The sequence below is a fragment of the Epinephelus lanceolatus genome, chromosome 21, assembly GCF_041903045.1.
Source record: "Epinephelus lanceolatus isolate andai-2023 chromosome 21, ASM4190304v1, whole genome shotgun sequence".
Taxonomy (NCBI): Eukaryota; Metazoa; Chordata; class Actinopteri; order Perciformes; family Serranidae; genus Epinephelus; species Epinephelus lanceolatus.
The window spans coordinates 39,174,545-39,201,259 of record NC_135754.1 but is presented as its reverse complement, the minus strand read 5'-3'; the positions used below and the strand labels follow the sequence as shown (position 1 = coordinate 39,201,259).

Sequence of the window (26,715 nt, the reverse complement as noted above, 5' to 3'; positions counted from 1 at the left end):
GGACGGACAGACGTGCAATAGATGTCGTACAGAACAGATCAGCATAATAAATTAACAGTAATCCGCATGACACAATGAGACAGAGAGAGATAGAGAGAGATGCAGGTAATAACAGTAGCTTACAATTTAAGCTTTTCATCGACCTTCTCAACAATAAAATGATGAATATATCCCTCCAATGCGTAGTTTAGGCCCTTTTGGTTACTTCTCAATGACATCTGATCGTTATGTCCCCAAAAATCATCAGTTGCCTCCTGTGAAATGCCGTGTACTGTGACACCTGCCATAGCGCCGCTCACTGAATGTTGATAATTAGTCCGAGTGAGTGGAGGGGGCGTGGCTTAGCCATAGGTCAGTTATGATAACTATGACAAGTTTGTATGCATTTGTTGCTTCTTAAACAAACATTTGTTTTATCGACATGTCTACTAATTATTTTGCGACCTTGCCAGAACCTGAGAGTTCCCTTTACCTTAATAAATGGAGGTTGATCATGGCCCCTCAGTCTCCCGAGTCAAGGTAGAACAATGAGCTGTGTCCTGCTGGTTTAATCACCAGGTATTATTAGGCTGAGTGTGAATAACAGCCAACAGTTTGATCTACAGGTGGATATTAAGTTGGAGACGATGATGTGATGCTGCTGTACTGAACCACTGTAAGGTTTTAGCAGCAGCTTCCAACTCAAGCTAACGTTAGCTATCCATCAGAAGAAACTGTCCCCAGCATCATGTAGAGATTTGCCACACTGCCGGTGAATATTCAGGATCTTATGAGCCTCAGATCTCAGTGTGAAAGCCTTTTTCCTGTGTCTCTTCTTACGTGATACCATCATATGCTTCTGTCCCCCTAAAAGGGTGCGTGGCTTTGGCGATTGCACGATGCCGGTCTGGTCTGTGTATCACATGACACCAGTAGCATTTCTACGATCATGTAGCACAGCACTAGTTTTTAAATTAGTAATACTAGGAATGTGTTTCTTGTCATGTTAGACCAATGTGGAATTTTTAGAAACACATTTCAAACAATAACCAAACCATTCTGTCAGTTCCAAACCATCTCCAGGCCTGGAAAACAGTTTCTCCAGTGTCATGACTTATCCAAGGGCTTCATATCTGTGGGAACTCTGTGGCCTCAGTGTTAGTCAACACATTTTAGAATTTGTGTACAAAACTGTGGTTGAGAGTGTTTTAACTTTTCACCTCTCTGCCTGGTGCGATTATCTGAACTGTGCATGCAAGAATATCCTTTCTGAGATCGTGACAATGGCAAGAAAAGTAGTTGGTGAGCCACAAATCTCTTGACCCAACTCTTTACAGAAAGGACGAGGAGGAAAAGGAGGATCTGGGCAGATCGCTCCCGTCCTCTGTTTAACCACTTTGACCTCTTGAGCTCAGACTTCATGCCAAGTGCCATCAAAATCCTTCACTCAACAAAGTGACTGATGAGTTTTAAACCACAAACAGACAAATTTGCAGGTGATTCTTGTGAGTTCAGTCGAGGCCTCAACATCGTAGTGTCCAACACTGGACGTCGCCTGAATACTACGTGTGAAGTTAAACGTGGATGTCGTGGGAAGTTACAAGAACCAGGAACAGTTATTGATAAGGGTTTAGAAGTATCGAGGAGTTTGATTACTAAAGGACACTATAAGAATACGAGACTCTTATACTGGAGAACAGACTTGCTGACTTACTTTGCCGCAGCACTGCTTTGCAGTAAAGGCTAATATTAGCATGCTAACATTTGGCAGGTGTAACGTTCAGCTTCTTCACCATCTTAGTCTAGCATGTTAGCATTCTAACATTTTTTAATTAGCACTAAACACAAAGAGAACCTTTTCGCTGAATCGATCCATAAACCTAGAACAGGACTAAATAAAAATGTGACTCCATAATGGATGAAGCGTGATGAAGGTATGAACTCATTTATGACCAGCTGGGCTCAGGTGACAAACAGTGAAGTGACAGCAGAGTCATGCCAAAGTCATTTTATTTTATTACCAGGCAAACATTTGATCTTTATACAATGACATTTCTTGAAATTAAACATTCAGAGACAAATTTAAAACATCAGATGGAAACAAAATACTTACATGGAAAGAAACGAAGACACAAATCAAGTTACTTAAATACAAAAAAAAAAAAAAAAAAAAAAAAAAAAGAAAATCTTTTTCCATTGCACTTCAACTTCATAAATACAACTCAGAAGGTTCACTCCTCTCTGGCCAAAGCTCCCTGCTCACTGCAATACATTCAACTATTTCAAATCCTGTTTCCAATCGTCCACATTGATTTCACTATGGATCGATGGTCCAAGACGCCGACTGTGCTACGATGTTCTACAGAAACCAGATGGTGTCACACCTCCATGAATAAAGCCACGTTCATGTCATAGATAGACGACAGAACTCAGAAAGAGTCCCGTGTTTGTGACGAGAGCTGAAAGGATCGGTTGATTAATCGATTAGTTGATTCCTCAGCGACAGTTTTGTTAACTGATTGATTGTTTCAGGGTTTTTAAGCAAAAAATATTTATTATTTTCAGTTTCCAGCTCAAACATGATGATTTGCTGCTTTTCTTTGTTTTATATAAATGTAAGCTGAATATCTTTGTGTTTTGGTCTGATGGTTGGATAAATGTTATCTGAATATATCACCTTGGGCATTTATTTATTTTGTTCTATTGGTGAGTTACAATCCCACTTACTACTACATCAGATCACTGAAGACAGCTGAATGACTAATTAAATAATGTGCTAATTATTTCCTTGATTAATGGATTTATTATTTTTTCAGTCAAATGTGCTCATTACAATTTCTCAGAGCCAAGAAGACGTATAAAAACTGCTTGTTTTGTCAGAGCGGTGTTCTTACGCCATGTTCACACCACAGACTGTAAAAATAATGGACATAGCCTCCGTGATGTCACACATTAGTTTGTGGACTGCTGATCTGAAGCCTCTAGTTCGTCATTGTGGCCGTCACCATCTTGTTTGTTAAGGACCCAGAAGTGACCAAAACTGGGCGACAGGCCGGTGCTGAGGAGGAGCGAGGCGTGGATCTGACGGTGAGGCCGAGGGCAACATAAGCAGACAAAACTGTTTCTGTACCGGGTTGTAAACATGTTTATCTCTGCTGTAACGTGGGGACTGAGCCTCTAGTGGCCTTTAGAGGAACTGCAGTTTTTGGCACTTCTGGCTTCATGGTTGGAGGTTGTCGCCTGGTTCACACATGAGGCGGACGCAGGCCGATATGTTAAGTGGTCGTGCAGCCGCCTGTCAGCAGAAGCACATTTCTCTGCAGTGCGTTTGTGTGTGAGTGTATGAAGAACTGACAAATATATGGAATTAGTAAGCATGGGATGCATGCTCTATAATTTCAATCTCATCATATATAATATTTCCTTTCCACAGTTAATAACAGATAATCAGTGTGTTTTCTCGTCAGTCACTTGCAGCTTGCAGGAAAGATAGGCTTTGCTGTGCTTCCCCATCCTGTGTGAATGTGGCATCACAGTTTACTGTCACGTGAGAGAAAGCAGCAAATCCTGTTCATGTTTGATTTTCATTTTCTTTTGATCACAAAGTGACTGATTAAGTTTGTTTCTGTCAAACTCTTTTTATTTGCTTTTTTAAATTTGCACAAACAAACCTGAGTCGAAACATTGAAAATCCTTTTTTTTTTTTTTTGCTTTGCTGAGGGGAAAATTGGTGTTTCAATAAAGCAAAATGTGACAAAGAGTAATGGAGGGAGACTCAACAAATGAATCATGACATACATGAGGCGTGTGTCTTAAACTGAAGAGCTGAAAGCATCAGATACGTGTGGAGCGATGAGGAGGCTGTGACCTTCCTCACATTAACACAGGAAGGTACATGCTCTTCTTCTGTGGTTGTTTGATAGCACCCACCTGGAGAATTAGCTCCACCAGCTGTTCAACTCTTAATAATTTGCATTTTCTTGAGCTGATTTTCTGCAATGTGTTTCAAATCTGCATTAAACTTGGATGAAATCGTTCCAGCTCTGTGTGACATGAACGCAGCATGAACCATCCAGTGAAACAATATGTGCACATAAATGAGACAATAAAACCCTTTGTATCTTGCAGACAATTAAAAAGACGGATGTACATTATAGACAAGGTATAAACATGATGGCCAGCCACGTCTGTCTCATTATCATGACAAAACACTCCTGCCTATGTTACATAACACTTTATTTAAAAAACAAAAACATGTACAGAGACTCTGTTACCCCCGTCTGTGAATAGTAAAATATATCAAACTGATTATGAGTGACGTTAAAAGTTAAACTGTGTTTGTAAATCTGTGAATCCTGCGACAGTGTCTGGCAGCCTGGACACATCCCATCTCTTTACAGAGGGGACACATGGGAGTATCAAAGTGCTGTTTGCTTGATTGTAATTTCCTCTTTGACCCCCCCTCCCCACCCACTTCCTGTGTTTCCCTTGTATGTCACACGGCTGAACTTGTTCCCATGTTTGTGTCCAACGCCCTTTCATATGATAAATCCACCTCAGATATGGTGCTACAGTTTGCTCAATTCTGCTATTGACAGTAAAAATGAATTATGATGTTTATTGTGCTGCAAAAGGAAAAAGAAAAGTAGAGTTACACAGCTTTATCGTTTTCTCATATAAAAACAAGAATATTCATCAAACTTTCCACCATGTGAGACGACGGGAGTTGACAGACATCACTGAGCATGTGTGAACTCCGTCTTCGAGGACATTTTTTAAAGAGAATATCCCGAGTCCATGTACAACTGTACAAAGTTTCTCTGACGCCACTCTGCTCGTGTTAGCAGCTCACAGTCTTTAGTGTTACTTGGAGCACAGGCAGGGATGGAAAGACGCAACAAAACCCTTACGCATTTCTCTTTTTTAATTTTGTGGTTAAAGTTTCGTATTTCGTCCAGCTCCAGTCTTGGTCCTTGAAAGAGGAAAACCACCACGATGTTAAGAGTTGATGATAAATCAGAATGAAACAAAAATATCTTTAAATATTTGACTGTAAACCAAAAACATTTATCGTCTATCAAACTGAAGTAACCTCCTAGAATGAACTGCAGCGTCTGTGTGAAAACACGTTTTATATTCCTGAAGGCTACTTCTTAGTAAAAAACAAATTGTTGTACACAAGATGCAGATTTCTTTTTAGTACAGAAGCTGAAAATGGCCTCCAGTTATTATTCTTTATGCTGCTATTTTGAGATCAGGAGTGAAATACTTTCATCATCAAGAAAACAAGCTTCATTTCAAGATGACAACATAATTAACTCATTATAACGAGCAAACAAAGGTTGTTTGCTCTCATTACTTGTGTTTATCAGAGGTCAGGAGCCTGCACAGACGCCATTTTGACAACTCTAACTGATTTAAGCTGAAAATATCATATCAAGGAGATGACAGTGATCTCTGAGGCTGAAATCAGGTGATCAAATGAACCAGAGACTCATTATCAAGGTCTCCGTAATTATCCTGTCATCTTGAGACACAAGTTAATGTTAGTTAACAAATTAACTTGGTATCCCGAGAAATCTGCCTTTTGTTTTCTCGAGAATCAACACAAATTAACGTGTTATGACCAGGAACAAGTTTTCTTATCTCAAGATAACGAGACAAACAACTCTCAACATAACAGCATTAAAAAAAAAAAGCAAGCACGGCTGTTTTTGGCTTCTATATTATACACTACAGATATATGCAGTATTTTTTAGATTTTTTTTCCCAACAAGCACTCTCATCTTTGAGGAAGCTATGTGGTGCACATTACTTCACCAGCCTTTGACAGTTGAAACTGAACTTTTCTGCTTCCTAGCTCGTGATCTTAACTGTATAATTAATGCTGATTTTGATCATCTCTGATTTTAGTCGTTATTTTTAGTCATTTAAAAATGTGCAGACATTTCGAAAACATACTGTCAAATGATCAAAATCATACTTTGCAATGATTTGACTGTTAAACACCACCAACTCACTGATATTACCAAAGATGGGATGTGACTGAACGTAGCATTACAAAAACTCTGTTTCTGCGGTCAGTTAATCCAGTCATGGTGTCACATGACTCAAAGATGAGTTATAAAATTAAAACTCTGTGAAAAAGAGCACTGGTATCAGGCTGGGACGAGATAGTTGTGTTATGCATTTCTGTCCATTTAGCTAAAAGACCTGTCTGTGTTTTACTGTGTTTGATGCAAATGTATTTTACCTTTAGAAATGATTTTACTGGAATAACGCTGACACAGATTTCTGAGAAACTGTTTGATGTCTTTCTTTGCCCTCATATCCAAAGTGAGTGCAATGAGAACAACGTTGCATTAGAAACGTCCAGGACAAGTAAAAACAAGTGAACTCACCACGATGCTTTTGGCCTGTTCATCAGCAGCCTCCTGCATCAGGCTGGTCAGCTGACTGAGGTACTTCTGGTTCTCCTGCAGCAGACGTGGTGCGGCGTCACTGAAGGAAACACACACACACACACAGTACAGGGGCCTGTTAGCTACGAGTTCATCACACGGCGTCTCCATCACATGTACAGCGTGTTTTCTATTGTACCGGCTACAAAGGAACGCCAAAGGAGAAAACGCACTGACCTACAAAACACTGAATAACAGCATGAACACATTATACAACATACAGACGACATCAAACAAGTGACAAGTTCTGTTTCGTTTGTTTTGTAAAAAAAATTCAAAAGGTAATGATAATAATAATAATAATAATAATAATATACAATATTCAACTCTTCTTGTGTTTTATGAACAAAAAACAAAAAACAGACTTTGAATGATTAAGGTTTTCTTTTCACACTGATCAACACACATCTCAGACTGACATCCTGACACAAACGTATCCACAGACTCAGTGGTTGTTAGTTCTGCCTAAAGGTGCTTCCACTATATTTGACTTAATATTTGTACATTGAATTATTTTGTTTTTGTTTTTATTAGTTTTCTCCTTTTACACTGAGATCAGATCATTCTGTGGTTATTTCACACAGTTAAACATGAAAGAGGTCAAAATGGGGTTAAAACTTTCCACACAGGCGTTGTCAGAGTGACCATGAGTCACCTGATTGCTCTGAATGAATCAGCCAATGGATCAGTCACCTGTCATTTGGCCCAGGCAGGGAGGTCAGGGGATGTGGGGAGCTGACAGGCTGCGCTGATTGCGACCACTGAGAAACCTGCAGCAGGTTGGACGACTCGGGACTGGCTGCTATCGAGTTTCGTGACGAGTTCTGAGCCTGGAGGAGACAGAGGGAGATCATACTGAGATATGCAGGAATAATAAACAAGGCATCTTACTCCTACAAGAAGGAATGCAGGCAGCTGATCCTCCCGCTGTCTGTGTTTGTGGTCAGTTAGAGGAGCCAAGTCTGAGGAGGAGGAGGTAGCAGAACAGAAAGTACCACAGCTGACTTACAAACTGCAGAGACAGACACAAAACGGACAGTGTGGAGCTTAGATAAATAGCTGACTGACAGAAAATTCTCCAGCAACTATTCTGATAACTGGATTCAAGCAATAACTGCAGTTATCAACAACTTCTAGCTCCACTCAGCACATTCCTGTTTTACTTTGTCTGCTGTGATAACAAACTGAATCTTGTGGGGTTTGGGCCCTGGCTACATGTGTACAGATTTTTGAAAACAGACATTTCACCCCTCCATTTTAGAAAGAAAAATCTGTCCACACAACCTTTGTTTTACAAAATATGTCCGTCCACACTAGAACACAGAGACGACTCCAAACGCTCGCCAGTGTTAGCCGTCTATAACAGTCTCCCCTCGTCACAAAGGACGTTTACAGGCTAATGTTACCTTTTTAAAACGCCTACTGGAGATCTCATCACCACTGATTCTCCTTCGATATCAGGACAAAGGAGCTCACTCAAAGATACACGTGATGCTCTGGACATGCACAAGTTTTCCTTCCAATCCTCATCTACAATAATTCAGCTCCTGAAGTTGTCCCACCATCTGCTGGTTCAACCAGACCTGATCCATAGTCATCATTGCTGGCGAACTTCAAACTGCGGAAGCTGAGTTGGACCCAACGACACTGGGCTCAGCAGACGTCTCTATTTGTCCGTGAAGTGTTGCAGCAATACTAGGTTTAAATGTAAAGCAGTCATTTGGGGGCCTGCTGTGCAACACAAGACTAGACATTATTCATCCAGCTCAATTCTTCTTCTTCTTCCATAAAACTTAGTTCTCTAATCATCTCGCAGTGTTGCCAACACATTGGGGAAAAAACATAAAAACATGCAGAAGGATCAGGAGTAGTGCACTGTGACTTCTCTCAGACACTCATCAAACCGTTTTTACAAAAATTGCAAAAAACTGCAATAATTTTAGTAAAAGTGATGAGAGATTGTTGAGAATTTGATGTGAACAGAGCCGTAGTCACTCCTTAGGGCTTAACCAAACCGCCATACTTTGACACAGAAAAATGATTTAAACTTTAAACGGTTCACGAGACTTTATTGAGCTTAATAGGCATTTTGATAACTTGTATGGTTTTCACAAAATCTGCAGTAGCAGACTACAGCTGCAACTTTACTCTGCAATGTCCTAAAACGGTTTCATCTCGTCACGTATCACTGGTTTGAACTAGGCTTTAGAGGGCGTCCTCAAAAATCTCTGTTTTAGTTTCTGTGTGGACGAGAGGAGAAAATGTAAAGGAAAATATCTGTTTTAAAAATATCTGTACACATGTAGACAAGGCCTTCAACTGTTGGTCAGAAGAACAAAGAAACTGGGAAAGACGTTTTATTGTTTTATGGCAATTTGTAGACAAAGATTAATCAGTTGATTAAGAGAATAATCCACAGAACAGCCCATAATGAAACTAATCATTCATCACAGCCTGCAGACTGTGCAACATAGTTTTATTCAATTACACTGGATTACTCAGAGTATTAGCACCCTCAGTAAAGAGCAAACAGACCCTGAAAAATGTGATATCTGACCGTTGACACGCACAGACTGACGCTCTCTGCACTCTTTATCTTGTCAGGTTTTTTACTGTAGTTTCTTTCCTAGTATGGAGTGTGATGCAGTGTCACTTACACAGGCAATCTTCAGTAAATGCCAGAACTCTCTTTGTCTCTTGATCTGCATCTGCATCACGGTGTTGTCTGCGTCCTTGATGCTCTCCAGGGTTTTCTCAATACGTGGAAACAAGTCAATGATCTTCTGTTTGCTGATCAGGATCTTACTGTCAGGACGAGAGGAGACGGGGCAGATGTTAACGCACAGTGTTCGTATTGTTGGTCTACCATGTGTGTGTGCTTTCATACTGGAGAACACATTATTAATAACAGATACTAATAAGACAAAAAGAGAAAGAGTGTTGGACTCTTACCTGAGGTGTGTGTACAGGTCTTTGAGGACCTTGTCTTGGTTCTGGACAGTCTGAATGATGGCCTTCACCATCTCAGAGCTGTCACTGCTCACATCTGGCTCAGGTACTGACAGACAAACAGCACATGAACAAATAAACCCACACTGAGTTTAAAAAAAAAAACATACTCATATTTTTTTCATTATTTACGGAAAATAAGCTGATAAATTAATCAGAATCAGATGTTTCTTACTTTTGCATTTCATCTTCATTTGCTTGTAGAGCTCTATCGCTTTTTCTTCTCTGCAATAAAATGATTTAAATATTTACAAGACTGAACTCTGAGGCTGTGCCAGAGGCCCAAACAATATATATAACTGTAACACTCTAAAGCAAATACAAGCTAACAGCAGTTCATTTGTGGTCTTTCAAACAGCAGATTACTGTACGAGGCAGCGTGTTCAAAGTGCTGCCAGACATTCATCCTGTCCTGCCTGCTCGCCCCACCGCACCAACTGACACCAGCCACTTCTTCTAAAGCAGCAGGAGCATTTTCCTTTCAGCAGATTCTGAGAACTTACTAAAGAAATCATTATAAGACAGCAGAGTGACATGTGTAAACTGCCCATGAAGGCCTGCAGGACGTGCATCAACACAATTAAAGACTTTTACTCCCATGAAAGCTGAATGTAGCTGTTTAGGAAACGTCTATTAGAGTTTATAGTTTCTCTGTTGCTTCCTGCAAAGTGTAAAGTCTTATTGACACATGTGTAGGGTCAAAAACCTGTGACACAAGTGTTCTGAAGCCAGATGTGTGGTTGGTGCACCAGGCCAGTTGCTCTATCTCTGAGCCACAGCCACCCTGAGGATAGAGGACATGGGGGCGGGAAAAAAGTTTTTTCACTTAAGTTTCTTTTTACAATTTTTTTAATCGTTTTCATGCCAGAATCAGAATCAGAATCAGAAATACTTTATTGATCCCTGAGGGGAAATTATTTATGTTACAGGTGCTCCTTGCAAGATGGGAAAGATACGTGAAAATATAAGAAATTTAAACAGTAGTATTAACAAATATATAGTTAAATAAACAGGAATTATTAACAAACATAAATGTAAATAATATATATATATATATATATATATATATATATATATATATATATATATATATATATTGTAAACTGAACAAGATTATTTACAATATATAATACAATATAATGTAATCGCTGAGGTGGAAATAAGTTGCTGCATTCACTGTGGTAGTCCATGAATACGTGGTGTCCCAGTGAATAATCTCACAGCTGTTAATTTTTGTGTCATTTTTGGTCTCATAAACAGAGGGCGAGAAAAAGACAGCAAGGCGAGGGACTGAACGAATCACTGGCTGCACACAGCTCTACGATTAAAGACAAGATTGTACCCGTTTTAAATATTAAAAAACCGATGATGTTGTTGTTAATGTACATTATAGTAAGTTACTATTTTTTTATTTAGTAAAGCACCTCTCACAAAGCAAGGTCACCAAGTGCTTCACTGGAGTAAAATTCTTTCAAATTTTTGTTTTAACAAGTCCTGTTTTCCTTTGTCTGGTAGAAAGAAGATTGTGGAAACAACTTTCTGTCAGTCTGTCATATTTGACCTCACTTATTGGCTGTAACACATGTTCGGAGGCCTGGTCAGTACAGTACAGCAGGTTCCTTGAACTAACACTGATTTCAGAAAGATTGATTTTAAACACCATTTGCAGCTTTCCTAACTCAAAACATATACAGAACATAATATTCTGTATTTTCACAAATGTTCTCCTTTAACCATCACAAGTTATTTACAACGATAGTTAACTTTACAAACAAGAAAAGTAATAATGCAGCTGGGTCACATGATCATGATAACGCCTGAGAACAGCGTATTCAACAGAGCAAGAGGTTGTGCCCCTGTTTAACCAACCACACTCAGACGGCTGGTGACAGTGGGATGAATATGTAACACACCTCCAGATGGTAAGTGACACAATGACTGTGTAAATGTTTGCATACAGAGGCAGAACTACCAAGTGTAGGGGGCAGTGTGAGGGAAAGAGGGATAGCTGCAATGACTTTGTGAAGACGGAGGAAGGGAGTGGGGACTAGGAAATAAATGAGAGCGAGCTTGTGTGTGTGTGTGTGTGTGTGTGTGTGTGAGTGAAGGAGCTGTGACTGTTTTTAACTTGATTTAATTGACACATGATTTTATTCTATTACACACAGTGCTTTAGTGTTCTTTTTAAATTGGTTGTTTTATGTCATTATTTATGCACTCACGTCTCTCATGAAAATGAGATCTCAGTCTCAACAGGAGTATTAAATAAAGGTTTATATAAATGAGAAAATAAAATTTATTGACCACTTCTCTATGCAGTATATGATGGTGCTGAAACAAATGTCAGAAAGACTGACCGACTGGAAATATGTCTCATGATATACAGTGTGTGATTCAACTTTGTCCTACGTTTTGACCTGACTGACATCATCATCATCCTCTGGGCAGACCAAACCATCTGTGCACATTATCATGTACAGCATGTACACACACCAACACAAGAAGAACCTTCGGGCTCAGAAAGCATCATATCATCACTTCTGTCTTTCAACCCAGCGCACCATGAGAGAAACACTACGGTTATCGTCAGAGCACATGAACACTCACAGCTGCTCCATCTTGTCTCCTTGGCGTCGAGCATACGGGCTCCTCTGAAGTTCAACTATCTCTGAGTGCAGAGCCATGATCTCATCATCCAGATGGCTCACCTCTGCCACCTGCAGGATAAACCATGAATCACACCACCATAAGGGGTGGTACTGAGAAACACACCGGGCCTTTTAAATGCTTTTAACTTCAATATTTTGTTTTGTAAAAGTGCATCACCTGTGCAAACGCAGCAGCTCTCTCCTCGTTCTCCTGCCAGGCTTTCAGCATCTTTTCTGAGGCTTTAAACAAACATCAAAATAAACTTAGTGCTATTGAAATATTTTCCATTTGAGGGTCAAGTATCAGACCCAGTCAAACACTCACATATGCCGATGTGCATCTGATCGCTGTATTTCTCCAGGTCGTACTGGATGCTGCTTTTGAAGAAGTCCAGCTTGGCCTTCAGCTGCTGAGAGAAGCCAAACATACTGTTCTTACACCTGGTCAGGTTGGTGTTGTAGCGCAGGAGACTCAGCCTGGACGAGGAGGAAGAAAACAGTTAAGGGTTAGAAAGGTTTGAAGGACGAAAAGGAACCACTGGAGCAGAAGCATGGGTCAAAATGAAATGGTGTGGCTGGCTGCAAAACTACCAGGTGTGAAGCACCTGAAGCAGCTGGTGAGCTGTTCTCCCCCTCCCCAAGCTAACAGAACGAGTCAGCAGTGACCAGGACGCCGTTAATGCGACAGTCATGGCTTGGTTTGGGCCGTCAGTACAGCACAGCAGGGATTCGCATTTCCATTACAGCATGGCTACAGGCTTGACAGTGTGTCTTTAACTAATGATGGCTTGTCTTATGTGATGCTATTTTAAAGCAGCGGGCTGAAGTTCCCCACAGCAGGGCAGGTAACACAAGTTTACCTGCTGGAGGTGAGCTGTTTGCAGAGGTGCTGTAAGAGCCTGTTGTCTGCAGCTCTTCATCAACTTCTCACTGTGGCTGTATTATAAGACTTATCTTTATTGAAGAGAAGCCGCTGACAAAGTTCTGCTAATTCAGTTCTAACACAATTCATTTCCTGTTGATTCTTCACAATAAAAGTCCCCCGCTGTTTTGTCATATGGCCGAGAGTGAACATCAAACAGTAAAATAAAGCAGATATGTAAAGTAAGAACAGGACGCAGGAGAGAAACTAAACTCCAAACCAAAAGAGATTCAGTTAGAAGCTACAGACGTACTGAGAGCTGAACACACAGACTTTTAAAGACACCTGTCTCTCTGGTCTGCTGCAGACACAGGTGAGCAGAGTCTGCAACACTCACACAGCTTGTTTGAAGGGGAAGAAGTGAGGTTGTCAGGGATTGGCTGCAGTCGGCAAGATGTCACCGCTGCTCATTTGAGTGCGTGCGGCCGGGTTTTTGGACCTACTCTGGAGAAGGGCCATCTCCGGCTAAGCTCAGCGCCTCTTTACTCAGCACGGCCAAAAGTGAGAGTTGAAAAGGCCCAAGTGTGAGGAGGAACAGAGAGCTCAGTGCTTCAGAGAGTTCCCACATGTTTTCATGGACAAAATTTCAAAACTTTCCCATGACTTTTCAAGGATATGGTTTTTTCATGTCCCGTGTTTTTTTCAAACAAATCAGATTCAAACACAAGTCCGGCTTGTGACATACATGACGAGGCAGAGAGGGGACGCAGGGGGAAAATTAAGAAAGGTACGTGACGGTAAACAAGCTTCACACAGACACATGTTAGAGCCACGCAGACGTCGATGGTTTCAAATATAAATTTGCTGTTATCAACAGTGCTTGGAAGACGGGACGCTACTGTAAAAATTAAACACAACATACTCCATGACTTTCCAAAACCATCAATGATTTGATGTAAAAAAAAAAAGCAAGCAACATTAAAACAGAGATTTAAGTTGGGAGAAACACAAACTGCTGACTTCCTGATTCTTTCGTCAGCTGAATGCACCTCATGTTTTGTGGTAATACAGTAACAGATGACAGAAATCTTTCCTGTGACTCACATAGCAGCTCTCTGTCCTTGGAAAAGTCTGCTGTAGTCGTCCTTCAGCCCACAGATGTAGCTCACTGCTTCACCCCAAACCTTCTTTAGCACCACCAGGGGCAGCTGTGTCTTGGCTTCTTGCACTGCAGAGTTAAACAAGACCCATAAGAGATGAACTCTGTGGTGTTAAGACAGAGTAAGGAAACACAACACTGCCACTCAGTGGCTTCATGCATCACACAGGATGGTGTTCGTACAGTAACTTTACACCCGACAAGTTAATAGAGAGAGACAGGAAGAACGAGTGTTAAATATATCAAACTGATGCATCAAGGTGCATCGAACAGTCTCATCACCAGCAGGCATATGTTTAAACAGACTCACCAATAGTGTTGACTTTATCAGGCAGCTGTCTGGCACTGAGGGGACCAAGGTACTTGGTGATGCTCTTGTCAAACAGGTAGACAATGTAGCTGTCCCACCCTCTCTGCACAGGGGAGAAGAAAGAATATCACCACTGACACAGCCTGCAAATACACTCTCTGGCCACTTTATTAGGTACACCTGTTCAACTGCAAACATTAATGCAAATAGCTAATCAGCCAATCAGGTGTCAGCAACTCATTAACATTTAGTCATGTAGACATGGTGAAGAGGAGCTGCTGAAGTTCAAACGGAGCATCAGAATGATGAAGAAAGGTGATTGAAGTGACTTTGAATGTGGCATCCAAGTGAAAAATAACCTGACTGAAATGTTCTTGCTATGTGCAGCGTGACCTGCAGGCTGTAGACTGGCTATGCCTCACTGAATGCTGCTCACACAGACTTTGATAATCAATCAACGCTGCTACCTGTTTTTTTTTTTTTTAGCTTAGACCTAAGAAACTAGTTTGGTTCCTTTACGTCCTATGTACCATGTTATGGGACGACAATAAAACCTCTGGACCTTGAAGTGTTCAATATAAAACAATCTCTTGAGGGGTTTAGAAGTGAATTACAGCAGTCAGTCGTGATTTCAGTTGTTTTTTCTCGCAGTAAAAAGCTGCATGAGTGTCACCTTACCACTCCATCTAGGACACACTGTGCAGCGGGCTTCCTGGGATCCAGTGACACTCCCGTCTCCTGCAGCAGCTCCTGGTTCACCACTTCAATCTTGGTCTCGGCCTCGATGCGCTTCTGCAGACTGTGGAGGCTTTCCTCCGGTGTCAGCTGGAAGGAGTGGACCTGAGCTGTGGTCATGTTCAGGATGTGGACGACCTGGAGAGACAAGAGGAGGAAAACTGTTCAGTACAGAAAGTGCTCGTCATCGTTTACTGAAATGTCACTGATGTTTAAAAGGGATCAAACTAATGCAGCAGAAGCAGAGATGTTGTCTTTTTTATTCTTCTTTTTGTGAGTGCACAAACATGTTACGTGTCGTTATTTGTTCATAACACCAAATATTAAAAAACTGGCAGGCAGTGAAAGCTGGCATTTAAATGTTCAGATTCCTAATCTTGTTTACTCATTCTCTGATTAGATACTGAGTGAATTCAAACAAAACCCCGCCCTGCTGATGACACCACAGTCATCAACATTTTGGAAATGAAGGCTATCAGTTAATAGAGAAATATGTAAATGCTGGTTGACCCAGATACGACTGGCTCAAAGCACTGATGAAGGCTGAATGTTGAGATAAAACTCTGGCACTAACTCACCTTCATACTCAGTATCTGCTCCAGCACTTCAAAGCACATGGGCCTCTTAGTATCAGCGTTGACTTTCCCTCCTCTCTGGACAGGATCCCACTTTAACATCAGCTGCAGCAGAGCCTCCATCGGCTCCAACAGTGTCCTAAATAACAGCAATTAAAATGTGTGTTCAAGGAGAGAAACTGGCACCAAACACTGTGAACATGCAGCCTGTCGCTCTGCTCTGTTTTCACTTTCATTTGAGTGACTAATGGACAACAATGAACTCTCGCTCTCACTGCAGGATGAACAGTGTTTGAAACAGGATATTTTTAGCAGTCACAGGACACCGACCTGCTGAGATTGTTGGGGTAGGGGAGGTGTGTGGAGAACCTGACTTCTCCGTTCAGTTCCTCTACAGCCATGATGTCTTTTGGACCTTTATTCCTCACTTTGCTGGCCCTGTGGATCACAAGACACAAGATGGAGATGATGGAGAGTTTTACATCTTAACATGATTCCTGTTTATTTTCTATGTGAAGCACAAAAGCAGAGCAGTAGTTTGATGGAAAATAAAAGTTTCAAATTTCAAAAACTTCAAAATGTAAGTGTTGGCGTCAGTTACTCCAGCCACCATTGACACGGAACACTTGTAGAAATTTGTGATGTTATAAATGAGGGCTTTTAGTAAAATGCTTCATTTTCCATGCAGCAATGATCCCTGTCAAACACACCAGGTGTAGGCGTGGCTGTCCTCTGTTTTGTTTGGAGGTAAGCTAGTTTTTTTATGATACTTTCTGTGATTTGGCTCAACCTGCTGGCCTGCTTTATTTTCAGGCTTACCTCAGTTTTCTTAATTGTGTTGCATAGCTTGGGTTTATTACTTCATATCTTATCTATCTAAACACTCTTATTTCAGGGTTTTCCCTGAGACCAAGGAGGCAAAGGCCTGTGGCGGGGGGCATCTTGACAGCTGTACTTTTAGATACGCTCCTCTGTTAAATATGAAAGGAGGCCCTCACATGCTTGAGCTTTACACTGCTGACTTGTATAATCAGAACAGACATGTCCTGTGATTTTCAGCCTTCTGTGATTATATTAACCCTTTACTGTCAGGTATTGTCCCCCCTCACAGGACATGTTTGTTCTGATGATACAAGTCAGCGGTCCTGAAATGTGTGTTTCTCTTCTATAATACACATTCTACATCTCGGAGGCGATGTCTTTCCACATACGGGCTTCCTTTGCCTTTCAAATGGGGCAGAGCTCCCTGGGAAACACTAGGCGAGACACAGCCTGAGGGGGAACCGGGATCTGACACAACCCCGGAGGGAGAAGCAGGTCCGTGGAGCTGTGCGTAATGGGTTTGTGTGCGCAAAAGATGCTACATCTGAAGGCCCCCATGTACGCACACACGCTTTAACCAAGGCGGCCCGCCATTATCTTTGATAGGCAGGGAAAACAGTGTATTTGAATTTATGGAAGAAGTGTTTTAGCAGCTGGAGGTGTCTTTTTTTAATTGTTTTTAATGACAATGAAGCTTTTTGCTCGCAGTTTTTGCGTCGCGTCACGCCTCGCATTTCTGCTCTCTGGATGCATGGCGTGTTTTGCTGGAGTGCTCTGAACTCCTCGACTCAGAGCAGAAAAATGTCCCACGTCATTTTTTTTCCCATTGTGCAATCGGGTGATTTGAGAGGCGGGGCTTCTGTGGTGGTCACAACAACAGGTTTACAGCTGGTACACAATGGAGGTAGACCAGGGGGGGTATTCCAGAAAGCAGGTTATGTGAAAACTCAGAGTATGTTAACCCTGGTAACAGACTCTGTGAACATAACCTGCTCGCTGGCAGGTTTTCTTCAATAAACCCTGAGTGTTTCTCTGTCTCCTCCCTCTTACACGCTGTTTCATTTCCTCATTCATTCAGTCCGTGTCAAAGCTTGTATGGAAGCGCATTCATTAGCGGAGATTTACCGTCTGTCACAGTCTAAATCCTGCTGGATATTAGTTTGTTACTCAGGACTGTCTTAAGTTACTGAATTTATGCACATCAATCATTTCTTTGGACATCAGTTTTTGTCTTTACATTCAAATATTACACAGCGAGAATTCACCCTCAGCTCAGAATCAAACCTCTGTCCTGATTAATTGGTGCTGGTTATTTATATCATTGTGGCGTATTTATTATGAATCTGAAACTTGTTTATGTTTCCTGCCGTTTCATCACTACTGCTTATCTGGTTGCACTGGTGTGAACCGGCAGGCTTTTAGAACGTTGCAGAAGGGTGCATTGCTTCAACTTGTCTCCTCACAAATCTTTGGTCTGAACTGGGCTTAAAACACACTGAATCTATAAATATGTGCATTATGTCTTTGTGTTCATATTTGATTGAGTTATGACTCAGAGAAGGAGTACAACTTTTGACACATTGTGGAATCGGGCACTGAGGGTTTTAGAGTAATTAAATTGCCAACATGTGCTGAGTGTCACACCCTCTGCTGCTGTTGACTGTTGACTGTTGGTGATCAATCAATCAATCAATTTTATTTATAAAGCCCAATATCACAAATCACAATTTGCCTCACAGGGCTTTACAGCATACAACATCCCTCTGTCCTTATGACCCTCGCAGCGGATAAGCTGAGCGGCCAAATCAGAGACAAAACTACAACAACAAGCGTCTGGTTGTTTCCAGAACACCAGCATGCACCTGTACCTTTCATGTCACTTAGTGTCTTTGCCTCAGGTCTTTCCTTTGACTCAACCTCTGCTGTAGACTGACGAGCTGAATCAAGGTAACCTTTCTGTGATTTGTGAGCTGCCTCAAGTCTCTGATACATTTTTCTTTACCTAGTTTAATAAATGTCATAAATATTTGCTTATCAGATCAACTCACCACTGCACGGGTTGAAGGTTGTGCAGGAACGGACGGAAACCACAACTGCATTCAAACACCATGGTGCCAAAGCTCCAGTAGTCCACAGTAACAGTGTATGGCTTATTTTCAAACAGTTCAGGGGCCTGCAGAGAAAAGTGCATCATACATTTGATCAACAGCTACGTTGTCTGGCAGGAAGAAGATAACAGGATTTCAATATGAGTCACAGAATACATAACACTAGAAGCTTCTGGGGATAGAGAATTAAGTGTTTGCTCACCAGGTACTGAAGCGTGCCAACAAAGGAGGTACACAGACTGCCCTGGTCCAGGTCTTTAGCATAGCCCAGGTCAATGATTTTGTGAACCAGCTGCAGAGGAAGAATAAGTCAATGTTTCTTTAAGACATGAGCTCAAACAGAACATCAACCCATCAAGAGTTAGTTTACCTTCCCGTTGATATCTTGCAGCACTATGTTTTCAGGTTTAAGGTCTCTGTGTATGATCTTGTTTTCGTGCAGATACTGGATACCAGATCCTGCAGCAGAACACAGTGATTAAACTGAATGACGAGGCTCTAAAAAAAGACACGTCTGAATGAACAGCTGTCCACAGAGAGACACTGGACGTACCAACATCATTGAGTAACGAAAGCACTTCGCTCTCTTTCAAACCGCAGCAGTTTTCAGGTTTGCTCAGCATCTGTAACACATGAGGAAACTCTCTCATATCTGCAGTGAATTGATTTTAAATTGCAGAGAAAGAAAACCCAGTCTCACACATACATGATATGACAGTGAGTATCTTGAATGACGGAGTGTTGTAAGTGATGCAAGAGTGTTTAAGACAAAGACCACACTGAGCCAGGTAAATCTGAAATCAACATCAATCCATGCTGAAACACCCTAAATAATAAAAACAGGTATGTCTTCTTCTTCATCCTTTTTCTGTGAGTAAACTACAAAACTGTGCATCACAACCAGCATCTAGAGAGAAGACAGATGTGTAGTAACCCTGTTCCCTCTCTGACTCTCAGCTGGCTAATCCTCCGCTCTGCCTCCTCCTGCTCTCCTCTACTTTGTTTTAATAAAACCAAAACTCACAGTTTACTTGTTTTAATTTACATTTATTTTCTGTTCCTGTTGTCAGACGACTGATTGAGCATTAAAACTCGTTAAAATGTATAAATGCTGCCTGTCCAGGCTGGAGTGCCGAACTTTTGTCTTCCCCTCCAGCAGGTACAGTAAATACACAAACACAGTCAGAGTGCTATTACGACATATGTAGGTGAGCTTGCTCCATCTTGCCCGCAGGTAATTTTTAACCTTAATTCTTCCTGCACGCTTCTTAGGAATTTCTGTCACAGCTCCTGTCAGCCATCACTGATCTCTCCCTTCTTAAGAGGGTCACTTCCACAGCCCAACAGATCAATGGCTGCCTGTTCCCCTACCTGACCACATTCACAACTAAGAACTCACTGCCTCTTCTTTAAGACCCATCCCACCCTGAACATCACCTGTTTAAACTGTTGCCCTCTGGAAGGCGTCTCAGGGTCATTAAATCATTAGCCCTTTTTAAACAGGAGTTGTGCAAATTTGCAGGAAAGCCCAATCAGTGTTTTTTCAGCATTGGCAGTATAAAAACAAAATCAGGGAGTGCAGCAAAATGCCGCCTACCTACTTTTGTTTATACAGAATGTGCCTTTTTCGGGGCAATGGGGGGCGTGAGCAAGTAACAAAACGTGTAGCTCAGCGTGTGACGTAAACAGTGACGTGGGAGGGAAGCCGCGGCTGGTCAGTCCTTCGGCGATTCTCTCGTAAGTCGGCCCGTTCTTCACCGTCCCCGTCATCTGACGGTTAATGGCCTCTTCGTTTGCGAGGACAAGGAGGGCGCGCAATTCCTTGTCTCCCCAGTTGCTCATCTTTACAGTGTCTGTCAGATTTGTGTTTCCCTCTTGCTACTAGCTGCTCGCTAATTCCTGCTATCAGCTGTTTCCTGTTTATCCACCGCCAGTGGCTCGCACATGCGGCGTCATCAACAGCTCCTCCCACAAGTCATCAACAGGCTGCCTCGTTCTGTTTAAACTAAAAGGGTTCCACCAATATGTCTACCCTACGAGGCAAAAAATTGGGCACCTCGGATCAACTCACCAATCCAGCTCTGTGTGTCTAAACGCTCGCAGCTTGCCGGCAAAACGACCCAACATTCGCCAAAAATCTGGCAGTGTAAAAGTGTCTACAGACAAACAGACTGAAGCATAGTTTTAACCTCAGAGCAATGAACACTTGACATACACTGTGAACTCTTGTGCAGTATGATAGTCTGCGCAATAAAGCGTGTGGGCAAATGTGACAATGTTTTGTCTTTTATGTTTTTACTTCCTTGTCATAGTTGCATTTTATTCATTCATTCATTCATTCATTCATTCATCTTCTAACCGCTTCATCCTCTTGAGGGTCGCGGGGGGGGTGGAGCCTATCCCAGCTGACATCGGGCGAGAGGCAGGGTTCACTCTGGACAGGTCGCCAGACTATCGCAGGGCTGACACGGGGAGAACATACAAACTCCGCACAGAAGGGCTCCCACGCCCGGGATTGAACTGGCAACCCTCTTGCTGTGAGGCGAGAGTGCTAACCACCACACCACCGTGCCGCCCTGCATTTTATTCATCTATCCTTTTTGGCTCTTTGAAACGGGCAAGGATAACCACCTAATGTTGTTGTACTTGTGCAGTGACAATAAAGGTCTGTCTATCTATCTTCCTGTCTTCTTGCACTCTGGCTGGTTGAGATAAAATGCATTACTTCACTCACACACCACAACTCTGATATACAGTAAACTACAGAGAGCTCTCCCTGGCGGCAACAGTCGTAATCAGCATTGTGTGAACTAGCGTGCCAAGGACATTCATTTATACCCAAGAGTCCCACACTACAGCTTTAACCAAGTGAACAACAGGGCTGCCCCCTGAAAGTCCATGACCTCAGTCATTAGTCAAAAAGACCTCGAGTCCATTTGCACTTTATCATTTGAATGACTGCCTTTTTTTAGCTGCGTAACCGCACACAAGGCAGGCTGTACACTTGATAAACAGAGTCTTGTCTCAAAATGTCCTCCTATAAACACAAAACTAAGTGTGACTGAAGTTAAGAAGGGTGACGTAAACAGGGAGGGAGCCTGACTCATGTCTGTTGGCTGCTCTGATGCTCTCAGCTCTGGTTCTGAATGTTGGTGAAGTCGACTTCACTGCTTTTGAATCAGACACTAATACTTTCACTTTTACTTTCTCCGACTGTGAGATCTGATGCTTTCACAGATAATGAACACAAGAACACTTGAGACTTACGTAGGCTCAGAGATGGGAATCAAGAACCGGTTCAAGTTATGAACCAATTACAAACTTTAGGATCAATCTGAACTGTATGCCCCCGAGCTTTTCTGTTTCTTTTATCGTTACCTGTATGTTCATTTGACAGCTGAAATAACAATAATGTCAAACTTGTGTATCTACGCTGCTGGAAACACGTGACAAGGAGGAGTCGTGGCTTCATTTCACAAGGAAAGATGTTGTAATGCTGCTTGTAATGTCTGGAAAATGATAATCTCAGAACCCATCTGTTATCTCTCTGACGACGATAAAGGTCCTGCTGGCATGGGGCAATATTTTGGGAGATCTGGTGTAGCCAGCAGATATTCCAATCAAGACTTTCTCCTCCATGCGGCAGTCATTTTGGCTAATCTCATATGAATGAAGACACATTTAAAATAAGATGATGTTAATCTAACTTGTCATCAGACGATAGCTAATGGGTTCAGAGATTGCAGTTTTGGCCAAACTGTTCTGCTTCTCCACACAGACGTGATTGGTCATTACGACTCAGACTACAAATGGAAACCAGGGGTTTCATTTACAAAACAATGCGTAGGATCCATGATAAAAACGTACAAACAAACAAAAGCCAAAAATGGCGTGCATCAAAAAATATTCAACAGTTTCTACAATCAGGCTCCACCTCACCGTCTGCGTCGCCAATTTCCTGACTCCAAAATGTTCATAAGCGTGCGCACGCAGTGTTTATAAATGAGACCCCAGCACACCTCTGATACCAAATTCTTGTCCTGCTGCCAACAGGTTGTGCACACATATGCAGATGTCTGTTTATAGAGATTAGTAAAATGACATGCTGAAACATTATTCTCAGCAACATAGGTATAAGCTCCAGGAATGTATCTGACGCTGTGCACAAGTGCAACTGTTTCCAAACCAAAGTGTGAATATCCTGTGCTATAATAACACTAGCGCCAAGCAGCTACACCGTTTACAGGCTCAGAGATAGAGACAGCTCAGAGACAACAGTTGGTGTCGAAGCTGAAAATATATAGGTGTAATATAGGTGTAAGCTGAGTGAGGTGGGGCTGCTCTGCAGGTGAACCAACACTCGGTCACTCAGCAGTGGAATGAATAACATGTTTCTCATATTTGTAGATAAGAAAAGACGCAGTGAAGCTTCTTCCTGTCCACACTACATTTTTGGGTTTAAAACAGCTGCTCTCTTTGTGGGAGTGTAAGACCAAACACAAAAACAAATTAAGAATGCATTTTCAAATCTAGCTGTCTCAATGATGTACTGTAAGCCTCCCTTCAGGAGCCCCTCACCTTCCTCAGGTCTCCCCTGGAACAGTACTCCATGGCCAACAGTGGAAGATCATTTAAGGCTATGTGCCTCATTTCCTCCGGGACGTCTCGGGCTGTCACGACATTGATGTGATTCAACCTGAGTGAGAGAGGAGTCATCGTCAATACTACATTACTGTTTAATGATGTCCACACAGGTTTTGCACAGTCATCCACTTCTACAACGCCTGCAAGACATTATCATGTATCTAACTGAATGTCTGCAGTTTCCTTTAGATAATTACAATAACTGTGAATAAGTATCGTCACTATGACAGCAGGACACAACTGTATAATGTCTTTAAATTAAAGTGCTATATAAATGTCCCCGAGAGGAGGAAGATATATAAAAAAATAAGTCCAACTTTTTCATGATCTGGATTTCTCGGCTCCATCTGTCCTTGTTTCTTGGTGTGAGCTCCAGACGGCACAGTTTCACAGCTAGTTTTTCATTTGTTTCCTACAAAGCAGACAAACACAAACTTCATTATTATCAGAGCATAAGAGCAGAACCAAAATAGAAGCTGATGTGCACTTTAGAAGGAACTATCCCCCATATGTCTCATAACATGTCACAACAAATACTACGAGTACTTTTATTGATACCAGTACAAAGCAGGTGCGTGGAGACACAGTTAGGACACTGGTTGTTTCAGGATCACGTGTGCAGTGTAGTGTTGCACGGTATACTGGTACCAACGGTAGACCGTGGTACTTAAACACCATGGTACATATGATACCATAATGTTGGAGTACCTCATGATACCACTACTGTGGGATAAGTTCAAAGTCCAATCACAAGAGAGTGAGCGTCCATGCGCTGTCCAATAACGGCACGCGCTGGCCACCTGGCACTCCATATGCTGCTGCAGTGGTTTGTTTTCCAGTGACATGTCAGGTATTAGCTGAGCTACTGAGTATCTTTAAGCAGTGAAAGTTATTATTTATTTCTTTTTACTTGTAGATTAGATTTGTTTATATATGCTACAGTGATTTGTTTTCCACAGAGCTCTACGGTGCGAGCATTTTACTCCATTTGAGACTAAAAATAGTTTTGTGCAAGCAAAAGAAATCATTCAGCAGACTCTTGCCGGTTGTGGGTTGAACGGGGGTCACAGACAGGAAATACAGCGGAGCACTATGGCCACCGCAAGATAACGGCTTACCGGCGACCGAGAAGCCCGGCTCCAGGTCCAATAATTTCCTCTTCCAGAAGTAGCTGAACAGCCGAATCGTGGCGGCACACAGGTATGTGGCGTGTCAGAGGAGAAACGAGCCGTTCACATTTCTCTCTTTGTGGCAGGTAACGGTCCACAAACCTCACCGCACTTTAGGGACTGTTCTTTACTTATGAAAGGACTGTTCTTTACTTGTCAGGGGAGGAGGGTGGCTGGTTGATTTTTGGTTGATTTCTATTTTATTTATTTATTTATTTATTTATTTTATTTTGATCCCCCCTATGTTAATCACTTATTGATGCTGTTTTTGAAGTATGAATAAGTCAATAAGTAATTTATTCCATTGAAATATCATTGATGTATTATAGAAAAGTGATTTATCTTTTTATAAATGACAAAAGGCACATCTGCCTCATTTTCGTTGTGGTATCCTGATACTACTCAGAACCGTGATACTTTCACTGGTATCGTACCGTGGGTCCCAATTTTGGTACCGTGACAACACTAGTGCAGTGTCACGCTGGGTGACATAGCTCGAGACTCACATGATGTTGGTACAGATAAACATGGGCAAAGCCGCCCATGCCCAGCCTCTCTTTCAGCTCCCAGTCTCCGCAGTTCTGGTTCTGCCTGAAGGGAGGTTTCTCCATTGTTGTCACACAAGCTGGGGCAAAGTGCAGAAATAACATGACAGGGTTAACTTATACTCGAGGCATTTATGGTCACCAAAGAGCTGCAACCAGTATATAATTAATCCATTACTTGATCCACAGAAAATCAACTGGCAGATGTTTGTGATAATTTGATTCATTAACAAGCACAATGTGCCAAATATGCGATATATATATATATTTACAGGTTCTCACATGTGAGAATCTGCTGTTTCCTCCATCATATATCATATATCATAATAAATGTCATCATATTTTTGGCTGTAATAATGTTAGTAGGACAAAACAAGACAATTGCTGAGGTCACTTCATGTAAACAGCTTTGTCACTGTGTCTTATATTTAGTAGACGAACGTTTAACCGAGACAATAATGTGCAGAACAACTGAGACAATAATCTACACATTACTCTGTAAAGAACACAATAATAATCTAAATGATTGCGATGTTTGAATTCCAACCAAGCAAACCAGCTGAACAAAACTCAGGGGCCTGGCTACATCTTGGAACACCTGCCAAGCTAATGTCAGATTACATCACTGCTTGCACAACACCAACGCTCAATGTCTCACACGTCTTGTTGCGATGTAACAAACGCGACTTGTTGAGCTAAGTGAAGCAGATGTGACAGGTACACTCACATATCAATGTCTCAGGTTAAACTGGCGACACTGGCTAACTGGCGACAACACTTTAGCCAACCAACGGCAGCCCTTTACCTTCCAGGAAACAGTCGGCGCCAGCTTGCTAGCATTAGGAAATGAAGGCTTCGCCGCCGGTTAAGAGACGTTTAAATAAATGTTCCCGCTGCTAAAGAGACTTTAGACACTTACTTCGTGTTTCTATGAACGTGTCATGAGCCGTTGTGTCGGTGTAACTGCGAACCGTCCGGTTGTTTTCGGTTGTTTTCGAGTCGATGCAGCGGCGGCACCGTGTGAATGTGTACTTTCCTGCGTGACGTCACCAGAATCCCCGGCTGTTTCTTGAAAATGAACCTGGGCGCGTTCAACAGCGCAAACACCTGCTGCGTTCAGCCACTGCTAAAACTGATGAAACAACCATCAAATTAAACAATAAATGACACCAAACTGTGCTTAAGTATACTACACGCGTTATATAGATGACACACTGCCGTACAACATCATTCACTGTGTTACATTTATATTCTAACAACAGCTCTGAGTGTCATTAATGTGTTGACCAGACTAGCTGCTGTCAGTCAGAGCATCTCACCTGACCTCCTAACTCTTTTATTGTGTTTATATAAACTTCTTTTCTCATGCCAGCTGTTCAAAACTTTCAGTTATTATTATTTATTTTAAACTTCTCTATTTACCTTAAAACATCAATTAAAGCCTCGCCCCAGTTAAACACCCAGTCCCCTTTACCAGCCTGGTGTGGCTTCACATTTGGACAAACAAAGGCCTGTCTCCGTTAGAGGCCTGGTCTGGTTGCCAGGCAGTTCATTTCTATTGTAGCTCTTTGGATGTACAGAATCAGATTGCTGGCTTCCCACTTGAGCTAACATTAAGTTAGTTGTTTCAATGACACATATAAATATAAATGTTTAAACTTTTGTCAGTATGGAGATGCAACATTGTTA

At 41.8% G+C, this 26,715-nt stretch overlaps 1 protein-coding gene across 1 annotated transcript; it reads right to left on the bottom strand.

The window, feature by feature from the left end:
* Window positions 1-1,972: 1,972 nt before the first annotated feature.
* Window positions 1,973-26,072, bottom strand: LOC117247242 (inhibitor of nuclear factor kappa-B kinase subunit alpha-like). Its single transcript, XM_033611638.2, has 22 exons — window positions 25,946-26,072; window positions 24,988-25,106; window positions 23,630-23,724; window positions 23,247-23,364; window positions 19,222-19,291; window positions 19,039-19,127; window positions 18,871-18,960; window positions 18,609-18,733; window positions 16,069-16,176; window positions 15,742-15,877; window positions 15,107-15,301; window positions 14,429-14,531; window positions 14,064-14,187; window positions 12,423-12,574; window positions 12,276-12,337; window positions 12,057-12,166; window positions 9,625-9,674; window positions 9,393-9,498; window positions 9,098-9,245; window positions 7,134-7,270; window positions 6,381-6,480; window positions 1,973-4,951 (listed from the first exon to the last, which is right to left on the bottom strand). Exons 2-22 carry the CDS (start codon window positions 25,090-25,092, stop codon window positions 4,886-4,888), a joined length of 2,289 nt encoding a protein of 762 aa, XP_033467529.1. The 5' UTR covers window positions 25,093-25,106; window positions 25,946-26,072; the 3' UTR covers window positions 1,973-4,885.
* Between the last annotated feature and the right edge of the window lie 643 nt (window positions 26,073-26,715).

What these genes read in the sequence shown, in the direction of transcription:
- LOC117247242 (XM_033611638.2), bottom strand. Translation starts at nt 25,092, where the DNA reads ATGGAGAAACCTCCCTTCAGGCAGAACCAGAACTGCGGAGACTGGGAG. An exon ending in GAAATCCAGATCATGAAAAA is followed by an intron (nt 23,365 to 23,629) that starts GTTGGACTTATT and finishes TCTCTCACTCAG; the next exon opens with GTTGAATCACATCAATGTCG. An exon ending in TACCCCAACAATCTCAGCAG is followed by an intron (nt 15,878 to 16,068) that starts GTCGGTGTCCTG and finishes GCTGTTATTTAG; the next exon opens with GACACTGTTGGAGCCGATGG.